Raw genomic sequence first — 20,199 nt, forward strand, 5'->3', positions numbered from 1 at the left:
AGAAATCACAGTCCTTCCACTTCAGCATCCTGAGTGTTGAGATTCCAGGCATGCCTGCCACACCTACCTCAAAGGAAATTTCTGTTTGTTGTCTGTCTATATCTATCTATCTATCTATCTATCTATCTATCTATCTATCTATCTATCTATCTATCTACCTATCTATTTGATATCAATTTAGAGCCAGCAAGGAGCCAGATCCCTCCCGGGAGCAGCTGCCCATCCTCAGCTGAGTGCAGCCCGCTGCAGGTTTGCTCCCCTGGACTGTGGCTGTCTCTTGTGCTCAGGAAACATCCTAAACACCAATTACCTGCTCGCACACCTCCTTTCTTCAAGGGCTCACTGTGTAGATCAGGCTAGCCCCCACCTGTCTCTGCCTTCCCAGTGCTGAATTTAAAGGCGTGCACCCCCACGTCCAGTTCCTCCAGTGTCTCTGAACAGCCGCACCCGGCTCTGGTTCTGTCTGCCAGCCCACAGATGCACCTGACTCTTCCCTGGTCCTGAGCCAGCACCCACCACCTGCAGGGCGGTGTCCTTGCTCAGCTCCTTTGGTTTCCTTCTGTCTCTTCAGCTGTTCCCTTTAGGAGTTTCTGCTCTGCACACCCTGGCTTGGCTCGTCCTCAAAGGTCTGTCCTGTCCTTCTTTGTTCACTTGTCCTGCTCTTGCAGAACCATGCGTGCATTCGTTTTTAGAATTATTATGATTTGTGTGTGATATGTGACTATAGAGTCAGTTCTTTCCTTACACCTTTATGTGGACTTCGCTCACCAGACTTGCATACCAAGCTCTTTTATCCCAATGAGCCACCTTGATGACCCTATAGATTAGCTGGTGGCTTGCTTGTTTTGTTTGTGACAGGGTCTCATGTTGCCCATGCTGACCTCAAACTCCCTATGTAGCGGATGATCTTGAACTCCTGATCTCCTGCCTCTGCCTCCTGAGTGCTGGGATTAAAGGCATGCACCTCCACTGCCTGGCTCTGGGTTTTTATTATTAAGATCAATTAGAATTCACACTACTGTTATTCAAGATCATTTCCCGTCCTATGACTTAAACTTTATGTCATCTTAGAGAGTTGCTATTATTTTTTTTTTATCTAATATGACCAATTTACAAGTTCTGAGGGACTAAAGGTGTAACCATGCTTGGAAGACCATTGTTCTGCCGACTGTCAGCCTCTCTCTGGTCCCTAACTATTCATGGAGTCTAGCCCTCAATCCACTAAAACCCCGCCTCCCTTCTAAGTCTTCAGGACAAGAACTTCGAATCCCATCACTGAATTGACCTGTGCTAGGCGTTCGATGAGACTCATCAACCACAGTTTATTCTCTGTGGACGCACGGAGCGAGATGCAAGGCCTCGTCTCCCCAGATACAGCGGTGGGATGGATGGATGTAGCTACGAAGGGGACAGGTGGCCCCATGCAGAAAGAGAACATGGAAGAAACAGTTGCAAACAGTTTCAAAAGAAGATTGACCCAGGGCTGGAGAGATGGCTCACTGGTTAAGAGCATTGCCTGCTCTTCCAAAGGTCCGGAATTCAATTCCCAGCAACCACATGGTGGCTCACAACCATCTGTAATGAGGTCTGGTGCCCTCTTCTGGCCTTCAGGCATACACACAGATAGAATACTGCATACATAATAAATAAATATTAAAAAAAAGATTGACCCAGGAATGGTCAATCCCCCGTGGTTCATGGACGATCCCCACCCCACCCCATCTTTATGAAAGTAGCACGCATGTGCAGCTGTGTAGTTTCCTGCTGGCGGGATTTGCAGATGTGAATTCCCTTTCATTTGGCACTCTCTCCCTCTCAGTCTACGCTCCATTGTTTTCTCTGGTATTAAATTCTCAATAACCTTGTGGGTCTCTTGTGTATGCCATGGGCATTCACTCCATTAGATTCCTTTATGGGTCTTCCCTAGATAAAGTCCCCATTTCCTTCCCCTTCCCTTCTCTCCCCACCCCTCCCTCCTTCCTTTGGGAATCTGAGAGTCGCCCTGTGTAGCCCAAGGTTACCTAGTCCTGGGAAGCCTTGAACTTGTGATCCTCCTGCCTCAGCCTCTTGCTGGGACCACAGACATGTGTCACTGTTCTCAACTTAGATAGCCTACCTGTTTTAAACTGAAAGTACAGGTTCAATAAAAATGAGAGTAAAAGCATTTGGGTGCCTGCTACAGGCTGAGAGCAGGCTGAAGTCAACACACGGGCTAAGAGTCCAAAGCCTATGTTTTATTTTTGGCTTCCACTGAGGTAATTGAGGGATGTGCATACCACACAGTTAATTTCAAAAGCATTTTCTCTGACCTTTTGATCATATTAGCAAAAGATCCCTGACCTATTACCTCAGCTTTTTCTCTGAAACACACTTTCCTGATGGTGAAGTCTTTTATTTTAAAATCAGTGCGGTCTGAGTAGGCTGATAATTCCCCAACCATCAGGTCCCAGGCTTGTTGGTTAGTTCTTCTGAGTTTTGGGCTTGCTATGTTGCCCAGGCTGTTTTCCAAATCCTGAGTTCAAGCAATCCTCCTGCCTCAGACTTCCACATATCTGGGACTACAAGCTCACACTACCACGCTCAGCTCTGATAAAGCAGAATCATTAATATGTATCATAAAGCAGATACAAGATATTTTACATTCGTAGAAGTGTGTTACAGTCCCATCCTACATCTAAAATACTTAACAAGGGGTAAGTACTTTGGGTAGTTTTTATAACATTTATGTGCATGTGTGTGCGTGTTGTGTCCATGCCATGTGGTCTGGGGACGACTTGTGGAAGTCGGTTCTCTCCAGCATGGGAATTTCAGGGACTAACCTTAGTCTTAGCTTGTCAGGTTTGGTGTCCAGCACCTTTACCTGCTGAGCCATCTGACCAGCCTGTGATACACTTCTGATTGCATTATTTGACCCAGATGTGGTGGTGTACACCTGTAATTCCAGCACCTAGGAGGTGGTAAAGGCGGGGCGGCCCGAAGTTCAAGGTCATCTCTACTAGGTGTTAATTTGAGACCAGGGTGGGTTAGACTCTTTGTCTAAATCAAACAAACAAGAGGAAGCCTCCTGTGTCCTAGTGAAGGCCTTCAGTAGGGGTAGCAAGGTCACCAGCCAAGCGCTGAACTGACACCGGAGCCACAGAATCAGATCTTACCATGATACCTTTTCGGGGTCAGTAAAGGTTTCAGAGGTGTGTGTTAGCCTGAGGTCCCTGCACCGTGACAGTGTGAGCCCATGGCCAGAGCAGGAGAGGCCCAGGAAGCTGCACTCTCTCAAACTGTGAGAGCAAGAGAAAGGGGTTGGTGGCCACGGGTGACACATCTGGGAAGAAACAGAAACCACAGCAGGACCAGGATGGTACAGCTGGTGTACCCAGTGATTTGCAAATCTGGGCCACTTCCTGTTCAGAAACCAGTGATGAAATACACTTGGGCAACTTGGGCCTCAATGGGCATGTCAAAGGGAGGTTCCCACCTTAATTTAAGGCCTAAGGATGCTCTCTGTAGGTCTGTTGGGGCCACTCCGCTGAAGATTTCAGGACCATGGCAACTAAAGAAAGGGCATCTTTCACCTAGGGTCTTGCAATGTAGCCCAGGCTGGCCTCATGTTCACTTTGTTTACTGTGAAGCACAAACCTTGGACTCTTCTTGCCTCCACCCCTGGAGGGCTGGAACTAGAGGTATACACTGTCAACACTGAGCTGGGTGAGAATTCTTTTTTCTCTGTGTAGCCCTGGCTGTCCTGGAACTTGCTCTGTAGACCAGGCTGGCCTTGAACTCAGAGATCTGCCTGCCTCTGCCTCCTGAGTGCTGGGATTAGAGGGTTCTGGAAGATCATGGTTAAGAGCTGTAGTTGAGGGCAAAGCTGCCCTCACAGCAGGGTTGGTTGTCAGTACAGGAAGGAAGAGCTCTGGGCCGCAGGAAGAAAGCAGAAAAAATAAGTAACTCAGAGTCCTTCTGGTTTCCTGCCTGTACCTCCTGTTGAGCACAACCAGGAACCTGCCTGCAGGGGAGCTGGCTGATGCTCTCCATTCCAGTAGATCTGGGCTTAGAGAGGAATGTGGGGGGGTTCAGAACACAGCCACAGGGAGCGGGGCACAACTTTGAAAGCAAGTGCAGCTAAAAAAACACCCTCGTTCACACTGCTTCCAGAACAGCAGGGTAGCTAGCTTAGAATTCTGGGTTGGCAACTCTTTCAGAATTTTAGAGGCACGGTTCCATGTTTCCCTGGCTTCCACAGCTGCTGTTGAGAACTCTGTGCCGTTCTCCTTCCTGGTTCTTCTACATGTGACTTGTTTTCCCTTTCTGGAAACTTCCGGTCTTACCTCTCCCCCAGGGTTTTGCTTTTTGCAGTTGCTATGTTGTGGCGTGTGGTGATTTCCTTTCTTTGCCCTTCAGTGTCTCGTCCAGGAGGCCTTGGCCAGGCGTGCTTACCCAGTCCCTTGTAAGGCCCCGAAAACGCAGGAGCTACTGATACAGGGCAGAGGGTAATGAGGGCACTCTCGGATGCTGTCTGTACTGTCATGTAGCTGGAGAGGATGCAAGATCACCATGGCAGTGAGCTGCATAGCAGTGAGCTGCAGAGCCATAGTCACACACAGTTGGTCCAACCTCTTCTCCCAGAGCCCATATCACTGAACGGCTGTGTAAGGTTTTACTGAAGTTAGAGTAGAGAAGGGAAGGCAAAGAAAGGGGCTTGATAGATATGGGGCACAAGTTATTGTAAGGAGAATGGCAGATTGGCATAGCATGAAGTTTGTTCCCATCAGGCTGCCTGGTCCTGGCATTGGGCCTGGGCTTCCATGCTGGAGGGAGCTAGCCAATATGCTCACAAGACGGACTTCATGAGACTGTTCACAAGCAGGAATGTTTGTGGAGTCCAGAGTACAACGTGTAAAGAGATAAGGGGGCGTCACTCTCTGTCTGGAAGGGACCTATGACTGTTGCTGATCTTCTGGAGTCCCAAGCAGTGTGACCATCAGAACACAGTGCCACTGAGAAAAGCCCTGGCCCTGCCCTCTCAGGCACCCTCAGCAGTGGAGAGCAGAGGCGCTTCTGAAAGTCAGGCTGAGGAGTGGACAGGTAGGAATTCTAGAAGGAAAGAAGGACTGGAAGGCAAAGACACACAGCTGGTTTCTGTACAGCCACATTTTCAAGGCTGGCAGTGCAGTCTCTGCTAAGTCGTGGCAAGTTCTCTACATCTAAAGTAAGCGTGAGGGCTGACTGCAGTTAGCCGAACAGGCCATGTTTTCATCGGCCATCCAGAGTCTACTTACTGTGACAACCAACACTGAGATGACAGGAAAATAGAAAATTAGTCCAGCTCACTTAATGACAAAGCCATTTAATTAGTATTACCCTAAATTGGCAGCCTGACTAACCAGTGGGTTGGAAGCTATTTTAGTTCAATATATGACTCAAGAGGTTCGCTCCCTCAGCTAGAAGGTGCAGGAACGGAAAGCTCCCTGTGGCAGTAGCCCAAACACAGCGCCTCTAGAGTCGCCTTCCGGGCATTTACTGCAGTGCTTACTCTACCGTGGCCACTTAGGGGAAAACTGCTTTCTGAGCCAGGCTTGTTGGTGCAAGGTACTCTGCTACAAAAATAAACACAAAAGGCAATGAACGGATAAATATACCCAAGGAGCAATGATTTTTTTTCCTTTTGTTTCTCTCTTTCTTTTTCCTCTCTCTCTCTCTGTCTCTTCTTTTTGAAACAGGATCTCAGGAGATCCTAATATCCACCGTGTAGCTGAAGCTGGCTTTGAACTCCTGCCAGGCTTGCCTCCACCTACCGAGTGCTGGGATCACAGGCATGTGACACCAGTGCTAGCTTCCATGAATCCTTTTTTTTGTAGGATTAGTTAAGTTACAATTTGGTGAGAAAACAACTCACAACTTAACACAGAGCAGACTTTCCTGTTGCTCATTGTCTCTCATCTTTTGTGGACTAGCAGAGAGCTCTCGCATATCTGAAATAAATTCAGGCCTTCATTATGCAGCCCAGTCTGGAACCTCGAAGGCTGCCCTTCCAGGGTTCAGAAGTCATCTCTGTTTTCTAGAGTAGAGATTCACTCTGTCTTCACAGTTCTGTCCTTTGTGGATAGTGTATCCCAGCCAAAGCAGAAAATAAAGGCTTCAGGCAGAGAGTGACATGTTTCTGCATGGCCCATTGACTATGTCTGATCATAAAGATACCAGGAAATAAACTCCATCATAGGCGGATAAGGCCAAAAGCCAGATAGATTTAGCAATAGGTGTTAATTGCCTGTCATTCATGATGTGCTGAGAGTTGTTCTAGAAATGCTACAGGCCAGTGAAACTTTTCATCAATCCTGCAAACAGGCTCTTAGCATCACTACCGTTCCCACTTCACAGATGGAATACTGAGGTACAGAGTTCAGCAACCTGCCAAAGCCACATGAACAGTATTGAAATCCTATACTGCAGCCCAGGCAATCTGACTTTATGGTATGTGTGTGTCATCACCAGACTATGCAGGTCTCTCCCCAAGCGGGAGAAAATCAGAAGCTCCCAAAGGCTTTTTCAGTGTGTAAGCATGGTTCAGTGAGATTGCCATACAAGAGGCCTCGGGAGGCTCAGAGTCACCTGTAACTCTAGCTCTAGAAAATTGGGTGCCTTCTTCTGGTGTCCAAGGGCACCTGCACTTATGTGCACACACCTACATATACACATATACATTCGCATGGTTGAATACTTAAATCTCTAGGCCAGAATGTTGCAATGCCTCTCCAGCACTCAGGAGGCAGAGGCAGGCAGATCTCTGTGAGTTCAAGGCCTTTTTGGTCTGCACAGTGAGTTCAGATCAGCCAAGGATACATAGTGAGACCCTGTCTTAAAATAAAGCAAATATTTAACAAATGTCTAAGATAATATCTAGTCTGGTAGATCTATCTTAGGAAAATACTTTATGAGCTTGTATGTTTATAAAAGCAAATTCTTTGAGGCTTAGCTAGGATGAAAAGGTTTTGGGCAGAGTAATAAACTTCTCATTAATAAAGTAATAGAAAAACTTAATTTCCCTTTGAAAATATAAATGTTTTGAAGGGAGCCTGTTCTTGAGAGAAAGTAGAGCTGGACAAGAGGGCTGTCTTAGCCGGAGCTGAACACTTGGCCTTGCTGGCTTCCCTGATCTATTGTTCTAGTGTTCAGAGGAAACCCTTAAGATCACAAATCGGAAGGTGCTGCTCTCGTCTCCTATAGTCTCCTATAGCACTTTCTGTTTCTTGTAGGAATTTGTTAGTGAAGGAATAATTCTTTTCTTTACTGCAAAGAATGAGAAGAGCCAGGCGGTGGTGGCGCACGCCTTTAATCCCAGCACTTGGGAGGCAGAGGCAGGCGGATCTCTGTGAGTTCGAGTCCAGCCTGGTCTACAAGAGCTAGTTCCAGGATAGGCTCCAAAGCTACAGAGAAACCCTGTCTCGAAAAAACAAAAAAGCTAGTATCTTTGCTTTGTGAGAATTTAAGTAAGAAGGTGGCTGGAGAGAGGCTCAGCAGTAGACAGCGTGGTAGTCTCCCATAGGACCCTGGTTCAGTTCCTAACACCACATTGGTCACTGCTTCCATCAGCTCATAAGCTCATAACAGCATGTCACTCCAGCTCACGGGATGCAATGCCTTCTTCTGGTCTGCTTGGGCACCTGCACACGCACACACACACACACACACACACACACACACACACGTAAAGCCAGGTATGGTGACACATACCTTTAATCCTAGCACTTTAGAGGTAAATGTAGGCAGATCTCTGTGAGTTTGAGGCTATTCTGGTCCACAATATGGAGTTCAGGCTATAATGGAAAACCTGTTCAAAAAGAAATTATTTCAAAAAAAAAAAAAAAAGAAAGAAAAGAAAAAAAAGAAGGGGAAGAAAAAAAAATGGCAGAACAATGCTCAAAGAGGATGGTAGTCACAAGACGAAGGCTAATGGATATCAGCAAGCAAGAGGTATTCCAACTTAGAAGTTATGGTGAGGACTGGGCGGTGGTGGCACATGCCTTTAATCTCGGCACTTGGCAGACACATCTCCGAGTTTAAGGCCTCCTGGTCTACAGAATAAGTTCCAGGACAGCCAGAGCTACACTAAGAAACTTTGCCTGGAAAAAAAAGAAAAGAAAAGAAAAAAAAAAAGAAGTGATCCTGTGGGAGGGTGTAGTGTGTCTTTAACTTGGAACAGAGGGTGAGTTCTTTCATCTCTTGAAGAAAAGACTAAGCTGAGGGAGTCTGGGATACCCACAACCCTTGGGTTATATAAAGATAATAAATATACATTTCATAAAGGTTGCGGTGAAGAGCATACTGTGCTGACACGAAGTGCTTAGCGCAGTGCCTAGCACTCAGTGAGAACTCGGTATATGTTGGTTGTTACCGTCACTATTCTAGTCACTATTCTCTTCGCTCTCCTCCCTTTTCCATCCGGCTTCATTCATTCTTTTCCAAGGACATGGAGGGGGCGTGTCCTCCCACTGCCGCTCTCACCTAAGCCCCGCCCCCGCCTCTTCCTGGATTGGCTCCTTGGAGGCGGAGCCGAGGGAAGAGCCCAGTGCGGTGCGGTGGGCGGGACGCATGCGCGGGTTGGGCTGGGTGGAGGAGGAGAGGAAGAGCTGCCGGAAGTAGGCGGTGGAGGTGGCGGCAGAGCTGGCCGAAGCTGCCAGGGAAACCGAGGCGGGAAGCGCGGCGGCAGATCCTCAGCACAGGGGTCAGGTGTGCGGCTCGCACGCCTGAGGCCGAGGGCTCGCTCCGCCTAGGCCGTGTCCCAGGTCCCGCAGCCTCCGCGGGTCCTCTCCTTGCCCGGAGCCCGCCAGGAGGCGCCGCGCCGAGGGACTGCGGGGCGGGGGGCAGGCGGCCCTGACCCCGGGACGGCTCGGGGCGGGGCGAGAGGACACGGCTCGTCCCGCTCGGGAGGTGCGCCTGGGCGGGGGCCCCGAGGCCTCAGCCCCGGACCGAGGCAGGGGCTCCTGGGGGCGCGGGGGGCGCGTCGCCCTCTGCCCCCGCCGACACCCTGGCCATGACGGGCAAGTCGGTGAAGGACGTGGATCGGTACCAGGCGGTCCTGGCCAACCTGCTGCTGGAGGAAGATAACAAGTTCTGTGCTGACTGCCAGTCCAAAGGTAGCACATCCGCGGCACCGGCTGGGGGCTGACTGCTGGGCGGTGGCGTGGCGGTGGCCTGAGTGGAGAGGGGATTCTGGAGCCCAGGGGCAAGCCCTCTTCGGATGGCAACGGGTGCTCAAGAGCCTTCTGGATTTCCTGTGGCTGGGGAGATGTGTGTGTGTGTGTGTGTGTGTGTGTGTGTGTGTGTGTGTGTATGAGAGCGTGAAGATGGTATAGTGGGGGGTGGGGAGGCCCGGTGTGTTCAGGTGAGAATGTCTGTGTTGCAGGCTCTGAACGGCTTCTGAGCCCGCTGTCATCCAGAGCTGGCAGCCTTTCACTTGGCAGAGCTGTGGGTGAGCTGCAGTGTGGTGGTGAGGGTGGGGGAGGCGAGGAGAAAGGTGAGATGACGAAGAGGAAAACTGTCGAAATGGTTTTTAAAGGTGGTATTCCTTACTGTCTGTTCTTTCATTAGCAGCTCCTGTCATTTTGCCACCTTGTTGAGCTCTGACAAAGTGCTTAGGTAGCTTTCTTCACTCAGGATGTGTGCCCTGGGAAGCCGCCTTACGCAGTGACACAGTGCGGATTTCTAGATAGCCTCGCCTGGTCTGTGGAGGCCTTGTGCTTGTGGGGTGGCCGAAACTAGCAGGATCTGCGCTGTAGTGCAGGACCGGTTCAAACAGGGAGAAAGGGAAGGAAGCAACGAATTCGATGCTTCCTTGGTGCTTCCACTCCTAGAGGTGAAAAGGAAGGATTTTTGTAAATCGGCCACAACCATTTAGGCTTTGTTTTCTGTGCTCTTAAAGGTTCGTGCTTTAATAAAATTGAAGGTCAATATGGTAGAAAACTGTAATAGTGAAATGTTTGTTCTTGGCGTTGTAGAGACAAGCAGTTATATTTGTGTGTGGGGGGAGCTATTGTTTATGTACCCTAGTTCCATTTCCCAGATTTTCTGTATAGCATATGAGCATATAGTTTAAAACAAATTCAAATGTGTGTGTATTAATTTTGAGAAAAGCAATAGATTCTTAACCCATGCTTCATGTGATTATGGTTTATTTGGAGTAGGGTTATGTAAGGAGGGCATCAGGAATGATGATGCATTGATTTAGACTCCTAGTAATATTTTTTTAGTGACCTCTATCAGTAGGCAAATGGAGCGTACTATTAGGAAAGCAGATCCCTGGATTTCTCTCCTAAATTTTTATTAATTAATTAATTAATTATTTTGAGACAGGATCCCTCTGCATAGCCCCTGACTATCTTAGAACTCACTTTGTAAACCAGGCTGGCCTTGGACTTGCAGAGATCCCCTGGCTGCCCACACCTGGCTAGATTGATTCTGGTTAGATCCATTGGAATGTTTGGTTTAACATTTGGTTTCACTCAGATTCTCTAATGTCCTCAGTTGACAGCTCTCAAGTCACAGTGAGGCACCCCTGGGTGAACACACCACATTTGGGGAATCAGATGCCGTTCTTGGTGATTTTTAGAACCACCCCCTCCCCTATTTCTCATGTCGCTCTTAAACTTACTCATTCCAATAAAATATACCATGTGGAAGAGAGAGGTTACTTTATCATTTCCTCCAAATTTCCCACTGCCCTTTATTAATAGCCCTATTGGGAACTCAGATATGAAGCCATAGTTAATGCCTAACGAGAACGAGTAGCTGGGGCCTGTGAAATGGCTCAGTGGAGAAAGGCGCTTGCCACCAAGACTGACAACCTGAGTTTGTTCTCCAGGACTCACACAAGGGCAGAGTACCAGCTCCCACAGTTGTACAGCGGCAAAAGCTAGTAGCCGCTGATGCTACTACCTTAGCTCCTGAACATTCCAAGCCAGAAATACTTTTCAATACATTTCACCACTATTAAAAAAGAGATGCTGTGTGTCGTTATCTTTCAGTTCTGTTAAACAGGCTTTTGCCGAGGCCTTGTGTTTATCGAGTGGGAGAATTAACCAGCCCAGTCTGCCGGTTAATCCCTCATTCGCGTTGTTCCTCTTTTCCCCTTTCTGCTTTTGTAACGAACACGTTTGCAGTTCTCAGAGGGTGGTAAGAAAGACATTTGCGGTTCTCAGAGGGTGCTTCTGTGCATCGTGGCTTGCTCAGCTGTGGTAAAAGGCCCTTAGTTGGCAGAAGAATTTGAAAACTATTCACTAAATAGTTGAATTTACTTTTTTTTTTTTTTTTTTTAATCTCGTCCTTTCTCAGAAAATTGAGAGCTCACCAGACAGGGTCTGGAGAGTGTTCATCTACTAATATTTAGTCTATTGATATAGCTTGAACTATAGATTGGAAGTGGATACTTTTGTAAAAATGTTCTAAAATAACTCTTTGGCAATGACTTTTTAAAATTTTATATTTTGTGTGTGTGTGTGTGTGTGTGTGTAAGAGGCACAACAACTTCCACCATGTGGGGAGAGAGCTCAGACGGGCCGGCTTGGCGGCAAGCGCCTTTCTTACTCACTGAGCCGTCTTGCCACCCTGCCATTTCTATTTATTTGTTTTTTAGAAAAAAAAATATCTTTCATAAAAAGTTTATTTTTATTTTAAATTGTATGTATATGTGAGTTGTTGCCCATGGATGCCAGGAGAGGGTGTCGGATTCCCTGGAGCTGGAATTACAGGTGATTACAAGCCACCTGAGGTGAGTGCTAGGCACTGAACTCAGGCCTTCTAATGAGTATGAACTCTGAACCACAGAGTAACTTCTCTAGTCCCCCCACTCTTCTTTGTTACATCATATTTAGGGTCGGGCGGTGGTGGCGCACGCCTTTAATCCCAGCACTCGGGAGGCAGAGGCAGGAGGATCTCTATGAGTTTGAGGCCAGCCTGGTCTACAAGAGCTAGTTCCGAGACAGCTAGGGCTGTTACACAGAGAAACCCTGTCTTGAAAAAACAAAAAAGAAAAGAGTGATATCTGTTAGTTGATCCTTAGAATGATGTAGTTTAAATATCACAATAGAGAACAAGCAGATACTCTTTTCTTTTTAGTCAGTAGAGCAGTGGTTCTCAACCTGTGGGTCTCAACCCCTTTGGCAAACCTGTCTCCAAAAATATTTACATTATGATTCATAACAATAGCAAAATTACAGTTATGAAGTGCCAACAAAAATAATTTTTTGGAGCTGGGCGGTGGTGGCGCACACCTTTAATCTCAGCACTCAGGAGGCAGAGGCAGGCAGATCTCTGTTTGGGGCCAGCCTGGTCCACAAGGATTCCAGGATAACCAGAAGACAAAGAAACCCTGTCTTGAAAAAACAAACAAACAAAAGATAATCCATGGTTGGGGTCACCACACCATGAGGAACTGTATTAAAGGGTCACAGCATTAGGAAGGTTGAGAACCACTGCAATAGAAGGCCTGTTGGACCAGGCTTCCAAATGGCCAGACTGCTTTGGCACTGCTTTGTTGAAAAAACAAAAAAGTCACAATTGAAACCATCTGAGGTGGCCACACCTGTAATCCCAGAACTCAGAGAGAGGCAGGAAGGAAGATCAGTTCAGTTATCCTTAGCAATTGTGAGGCTAGCCTGGGCTACATGAAACCCTGTTTCAAAAAGCTCCCTTTCACAATGCTGTGACTTGTTCATAGCCCAAGATACAGTTTCCTTGTCATGAAAGCTCCTACATTAATACTTTCAACCGACTGCTTCAGTAATGATAAACAGGGCAAAACTAGTATAAGGACCAGATAGTCCATAGTAACTGCCTGCTGGAGACCATCCTACTTCCTTTGTACTTAGGGCCACAGTGGCCCAAGGCTTCGCCTTTAGCTCCAAATGTTTATCAGCGTTTGGGGATTAACCCGTTCAGAGACTGTTAAAACCAGATACTATCTATCATTTACCATTAGGAAGGTCTGCCTTTCTGAAGACCTGTGTTCTCTTGTCTGCCTTGGGACATCACCAGTGTCAAGGTTTGTGAGAAACAGAAGGAGCTGACATGGGGCCACATGATGGCTTGTGGAATATGCGAGAGACTGGAGCACCTCATGGAGTTCTGGAGTCTGAGGGCTTTGCTAGGCTCCCTTCTCTCTTTTGTCACATTGTCTGTGAAGTGTTTCCCTCTAATCAACTAATCCCTACCTGTTTCATCTCCTGTTATATATATTTTCAGTTAAGTTGATTGTCATGTGGTTCAAAATTCAAAAACTCTAAAAGAGTGTGAAAAGTCATTGTCCTGGCGATAACCACTGTTGGCCATTTCTTACCTATTGTTTTTCTTTGTTTAAACAGGGTCTTGTAGCCCAGGCAGGCCTTAACCTCTGTGTAGCTGAGTAAATGAACTCCTGATCTTCCTCCCCAAAGCTTGCATTACAGGCATGCACCCCAGTGCCTGGTTTCTTACATATGTATTTGAGACAGTTCTGTATAGCTTTGGCAGGACTAGAACTCGCTAGAACAGCAAACTTGCTGGGACCCTCCCACCTCTTTCTTCTAAGTGTTTTGCCTTACCTGACTTTTCATTTTAAATGTATGTGTGGGGGCGTATATGTGAGAATACATGCGTACATGTCTATAACTCCCTGTGGAAGCCCATGTTGACCTTGGGAGTCTTCCTCTATAGATCTCTTCCTTTTTTATTGAGACAGATCTGTCACTAGTTCTGGCCAGTCTAGCCACCTTGTCTCGAGGATCCCCTGGGCCTGCCTCCTGTACTTGGGGACCATAATTAGGCTGTCATGCCCACCTAGCTTTTAGGTGAGCTATGGAGATTAGAACTCCAGTCCTCACACTTGCAGGAGTGCTTCTTCTTCTTTTAAATTTGTTTATGTGCATTGGTGTGAAGGTATCAGATCCCCTGGAACTGGAGTTACAGACAGTTGTGAACTGCCATGCGGGTGCTGGGAATTGAATCTGTCCTCTGGAGTAGCAGCCAGTGCTCTTAACCACTGAGCCTTCTCTCCAGCCCGTTGCAGGAGTGCTTTACTCCTGAGCCTTCTCCCCAACCTCCTTTACGTGATTTTTGAGAGGTAATAAATGCATTGACAAACAATGACATTTTCTTTATCTTGTGTATGTGGATTTTAAATAATGACATTATATGTATAGGTTTTCAGCACTTTTGTGCAAATAGCACATCACCCACTGAGTTTGGTCTCTTGGATTTTTTTTTTAATCAACATTGTAATATGAAGACAGTGAAGATTCTCTGTCCATATACACGAATGTAGAAGGAGCGGCGGGGCTGAATCCCGCCACCCGGCTAGCTTTACCCAAAATAATTATATGGAAACTGTATTCTTTTAAAACACTGCCTGGCCCATAGTTTCAGCCTCTTATTGACAAATTAACCCATACTTAGTAATCTGTGTAGCACTACGAGGTGGTCTGTTACCAGGAGAGATCTTAACCTTCATCCATCTTGGAGAGGCATGGTGACTGTCTGAAGCGTCTCCCCTCTCTTTCCCAGAATTTTGTTCTGTCTACTCCGCCTACCTAATTTTCTGTCTCTTAAAGGGCCAAGGCAGTTTCTTTATTAATAATGAAGGTAACACATAGACACTCCTCCATCACACGAAAGAGCTTCTGCATTATTTCAAGGTCGTACACAAGTCTGTACTTCTGTTAAGTTGGGAAACATTTTTGAATGATTTGGAAGACAGCTTCTCTTATGGGAGATGTCTTTGAAAAGGGAGTAGGGGCTGGAGAGATGGCTCAGCAGTTAAGGGCGCTTGGGATTTTAGCAGAGGACCCAAGTTTGGTTCCTAGAATCAACATGGTGGTTCACAAACATCTGAAAGTCTAGTTCCAGGGGTCTAAGATCTTCCTCTGGCTTTCATGACCACCAGGCATGCATGTGGTAATAGACAACCATGTAGGTAAAACATTCTTACACATAAAATAAGAATGAATACATGTAGATGGGTTTTTGGGGGACCACCAGCTCACAAATAATGACACAGAGACTTATTAATTGTGAATGCTTGGCCTTGGTTTACGCTTGTTACTAACTAGTCTTACAACTTAAATTAACTCATATCCATTAATCTACTTTTTTGTTCTTTTACATGGCTCAGTTACCTTTACTCTATACTTCCTATCCTGCTTCCTCTGTGACCTGGCTGGTGACTACACCTTCCTCCCAGTGGTCTCTCTCTGCCCAGAGGTCCCGCCTATGTCTCCTGTCTAGCTATTGGCCGTTCAACTTTTTATTAGATCAATCACAGCAATACATCTTCACAGCATACAAATATCCCACAACAAATATATCTTTTAATAAAGTATCTACAGCACTCAGGAGCCTTTGAGGAGCCGAGGAAGCAGTAATGAAAAGGACTTCTCCTGGTGATGGAGCAGCTAGGTTGACCCTTCAGCATGCCACCCATCCTCTCAGCTCCATTTTCTTCTTCTTCTTCTTCTTCTTCTTCTTCTTCTTCTTCTTCTTCTTCTTCTTCTTCTTCTTCTTCTTCTTCTTCTTCTTCTCTTCTGCTCGTTCTCTTCTTCTTCTTTTCTCCTTTCTCCTTCTCCCCCTCTTCTCGTCCTCTCTTCCTCCTCCTCCTCTTCTTCTTCTTCTTCTTCTTCTTCTTCTTCTTCTTCTTCTTCTTCTTCTTCTTCTTCTTCTTCTTCTTTTTTTAATGTATGCGTGCTCTTTCCACATGTATACATGCATGCCAGAAGAGGGCATCTGATAATGCTATATATGATTGTGAGCCACCATATGGGTGCTGGGAATTGAACTCAGGACCTTGGGAAGAGCAGCAAAGTAGTCAGTGCTCATAACCTCTGTCAGCTTTATTTTCTTAATTGGAAAATGCAAATGTCTTGTAAACAAGTGCTGTTCAGATGCAAACATCATTTTTAGACCACTCTTGGTCTTATTTATCTTATCTTGAGTTTGTTAGTTTCACTTTTTAACTTTATATTCTTAAAATACTCTGGTTACTGGAAGCCACAGTTGGAATGATTCATAGTAATCCCCTAGTCCTTAAGCCAAAACCATTTTCTATATATGGGAGTTCTGGCATTTTTGCATATGTGCTTTACAGGACCCTGAGGATAGCCTGGATGATTCCTGCCTCTCCAGACATGTGTGAAAGATTAGACCAGGGATTTCTTTATATAGAGGTTTTCTAGTAGTGGCCCTAAATTTTAACCTTTTTAATTAAAAATGTACTATATTTTAATTATGCGTGTGTGTGTGTGCGTGTGCGCACACGCTACAACACATGTGATGGTCAGGGACACCTTGTAGGAACCAGCTCTGTCTTTCTGCGTGTGGCTGTAGAGACTGAGCTCAGATGGGCACCAGTAACAAACTTTACCCGTTAAGGCATCTCACCAGTCACCCAGTTTTAACTTTTGCAATTTAATCTTTAGCTGTCCTTTTATTTATTTTTTATCAATGGTCAACCATTGCTTTTAATTGTCATACCTTAGAACACAAGCTTTTCTGTCAGTTTTAAGTTGCTTTAGCTATTACATGTCAGTGGCATATGATAATGCAGAAACATTTTTTAACCTCCTTGAGAGGTTTAAAAAAATTCTAGGGGCTGGAGAGATGGCTCAGCGGTTAAGAGCATTGCCTGCTCTTCCAAAGGTCCTGAGTTCAGTTCCTGGCAACCACATGGTGACTCACAACCACATGGTGGCTCACAACCTCTTCTGGCCCGCAGACATACATGCAGAAAGAATATTGTATACATAATAAGTAAATAAAAATAAATATTAAAAAAATTCTACCAGATGTAGACAGACAAGCTGTTCTTCCATTTCTAGTTTTCTTGCTGTTATAGTCTCCTCTGCCCAAGACCAGATAACTTTCTGAGCTTTCACAGCTGATGCATATTAATCCTGACAGTCATGATTATACTGACAAGTTTACTGAAAGTGATTAGTCAAAGCCACTGTTAAATCATCTCATAGTTTTAATGTGCTAAAGCTGTTCTCTGGGAGACACTTCCTTGTTTATTCTGCATTCCTTTTAAATAGCTGTGGCCATAAGGAAAAGAGGACAGGTTCCCTTAGGAACAGCTCCCTTTAGACTGAAGATTGCACACTATATGTGTGTACATGCATGCATGTATGTATGTATATGTGTATGTGTGTATACACACGCACACACACATACATGCTTACATATACTGTAATATGTCCTAAAAGTGGGGTGTGAGTACATGCCGATATTCATATCACCCAGAGAATCAGGAATTCAAGATTATCCTGATCCAGCCTAGGCTACATGAAAACCTGTTTTGTTTTGTTTTGTTTGTTTTATTTCTCAAGGCAGGGTTTCTCTGTGTCACCCTGTCTGTCCTGGAACTTCCTCTGAAGACCAGGCTGGCCTTGAACTCACAGAGATCCACCTGCCTCTGCCTCCTGTATCCTGGGATTAAAGATGTAGGCCACTGTGCCCGGCTATGAAACCCTGTCTAAAAAGACCAAGAAAAGAAAGAAGCAGTGGGGCTGGAGAGATGGCTCAGTGGTTAAGAGCACCGCCTGCTCTTCCAAAGGTCCTGAGTTCAATTCCCAGCAACCATATGGTGGCTCACAACCATCTGTAATGAGATCTGGTGCCCTCTTCTGGCCTGTAGGCAGAGTACTGAGAATACTGTATACATAATAAATAAATAAATCTTAAAAAAGAAGCAAGCAAATAACAACAAAACACCCCACTAAACAAAAACAAACAAACAAAAAAACCAAACAAACAAAAAAATTTTAAGCACTCAGTCTGTGCCAGATGCTTTACAGGGACATATGATAAGATTCAAAGATGGGACCTTTGATCTCGAAGGTTTATAGTCTAGTGGGAAAGTAGATATATAAAGCAAATAATCATTATGGCATTGTATACACGGAGCAGGAAAAGCACTGAAGAAGACAAAAAGGCCTTAAGGCAAGCTTCAAAGAGGCAACTAAGCTGATGGAAAGGATACACAGGGCTTTGCCAGGCATATAGGAGCTATACTCAAGGAAGGGGAGGCAGAAATGTACAGAGCCTCTGTGGTGTGCTGTGCTGTGCGCATATGTGTGTGTGTGTGTGTGTGAGAGAGAGAGAGAGAGAATATGAATATATGAATGCGTGTATTACTTAGTGATTACATATTGTGACGTATGAAGGTTAGAATTTGGTAGCTGGTCAGAGACCCAGGTTTGAGTCTTAAGCCTGCATCATCTGTATGGCAGGTGCTTTTGTGGACATGCCCTCCTCTGAGGATGGTCTAATGAAATGCCAGCAGAATGTGTGCTGTCATCTTTGCAGCCAGTGCTGTTAGTTTTGAAGCTGAGCATGCTCTTATGTTCAAGCAGGACCATGAGCCGAATATTTGTGATTCATAATTGTGTAATGTGCTCTCCTGGTATCAAATCTTGTTTCCAGATAAATCTGAAAACTACCCCCCTTCCTACCTTTGTCATCTGATGTCTTTATGGGATGTAGGTGGCAGCTTTCTTGGGCACAGTTGTCTATCTAACTGTTCATCACATGAGTCATTGTCTGTTTCTGTTCTTCTGCCTGCACTTTCCAACCTGAAAATAATATGAGTTGGTGGCCGTGACACACTATTAATTATGTACATTGCATGTTGTTAGTGGAGCCTACCTGTGCTATGGAGAAAGGGTAAGTGACACATTATGCAGAGTTTAACTCTTTCTCCAGTTGATGTCCCCTGTTAAAAAGACGCCCAGCAAGAGTCTGTGTCATACTCACTTGCTGTACATTCTGAACACATGGTGTCTCTTAGATCCTGGCCACAGCTGTACTTCTGTTTGAGCAAGGGGCCCTTTTAAGTAGATGGTAACCTTGAGGAAGTTCCGTACTGCTCCTGAAATTCTCAACCCAGCACACCATACCGGAAAGGGAGGGGCAAATCTCTGTAGAGTAGAACACCTTAACATTCACCCATTTTCCACAGTCCTCTAGTGTTGAGACAGTAATCCTGTATTGCTTAATTAATTGTTCTTTTTTTGTAGTGCTGGGATTTGGCTACTCATGCCAGACAAGCACCCTACCACTAAGCTATATCCTCAGCTACCTTCCCCACCCCCAATTTTTAGATAGGATTTCCCTATGTAGTCCTGGCTAGCTTGGAACTCACTATGTAGGATGAAGTCTCAGACTTGTGCAGATTCTCCTGCTCTGCCTCCTGAGTGTTGGGATACAGGGGTGTGTCACTTTCAGACTTTTTGAGGCAGAGCCTCTCCAAGCTGCCCGGGTTGGCTTGAACTTTTGTACTTCCCACCTCTGTCTATTAAGTCACTAGAATTACAGGCCTGTGCCGCTAGGCCCAGCACACGCGCGCGGCTCAGGGTCTGGTGGATCCCAGGGTGTCCTTACATTCAGTATGTAGTTGAGGATTAGCTTTATTTCTGATCTTTTTAACTCTACTCCCCCAGTGATAAGATTATAGGCAGGTGCCACCACACCTGGTTTATGTGATACTAGGCATCAAACCCAAAGCTTCATTCATGCTAGGCAAGAACTTAGTAACTGTGCTACATCCCCAGCCAAGTTAACTTCTTAAATTACGATTTACTGCACTTGAAGTGTCCCCTAGGATGTAAGCCCACAAGGACAAGGATTTGGGGCTACATTCACTAATCTGAGCAGTCCTAGGGGTTGATAAGGCCTAAGTAAATCATTGAATGAATGAATGTGTATTATCATCTGTACATTTTGTTCTCTAGAAGGATTTTTATAGGATATCTGGATAAAATAAAATTATTTTCTAAAAAATAATTTTAAAAAATATATTTGACATATTGGAAGATCTCCTCAGTTGAGAACCAGTTAGGAAAACAGAAACTAATAGGTCAGGGAATCAGTTGTAGCTAAGTGGCTACTGAGACACGTAGGCAATCATGGTATCCAGGAGCTAACATGTGGCTAAGGAAATCAGAGAGTGCCAGAAGCCATGTGGTATGATCCAGAGGCATGGAAAGAGGAATTGTTCAGTGGCTGCCGAAACCCAAGCCAAATAAGAGAACTCTGACTTCTTTCTTCCTTTTGCCATTTATCCTTACTAGAATAGAGATTCTATTTCTTATTGAAGAAATTTATCCAGAAATCATTTGGCAAGAGAGGCTGGGGAATGTAGGTGAATTCCTGTGATAGAGTAGAATAAGGGTAAGATCCAAGTACTGA

General features: G+C 45.6%; 1 protein-coding gene across 2 annotated transcripts in view; it reads left to right on the top strand.

Annotated features, from left to right (window-relative positions):
* The first annotated feature begins 8,634 nt into the window (after positions 1-8,634).
* Positions 8,635-20,199, top strand: part of Smap2 (small ArfGAP2) — a 48,884-nt gene continuing 37,319 nt past the window's right edge. Inside the window, exon 1 of one of the 2 annotated variants that reach the window (XM_038334219.1) lies at positions 8,635-9,128. In XM_038334219.1, the coding sequence (XP_038190147.1) occupies positions 9,026-9,128 (103 nt within the window). In that variant the 5' untranslated portion in view covers positions 8,635-9,025. Of the gene's footprint in view, positions 9,129-9,221; positions 9,243-20,199 lie in introns of those variants that run through there. The other variant, XM_038334221.2, reaches the window with a different exon arrangement.

The sequence above is a fragment of the Arvicola amphibius genome, chromosome 6, assembly GCF_903992535.2.
Source record: "Arvicola amphibius chromosome 6, mArvAmp1.2, whole genome shotgun sequence".
Taxonomy (NCBI): Eukaryota; Metazoa; Chordata; class Mammalia; order Rodentia; family Cricetidae; genus Arvicola; species Arvicola amphibius.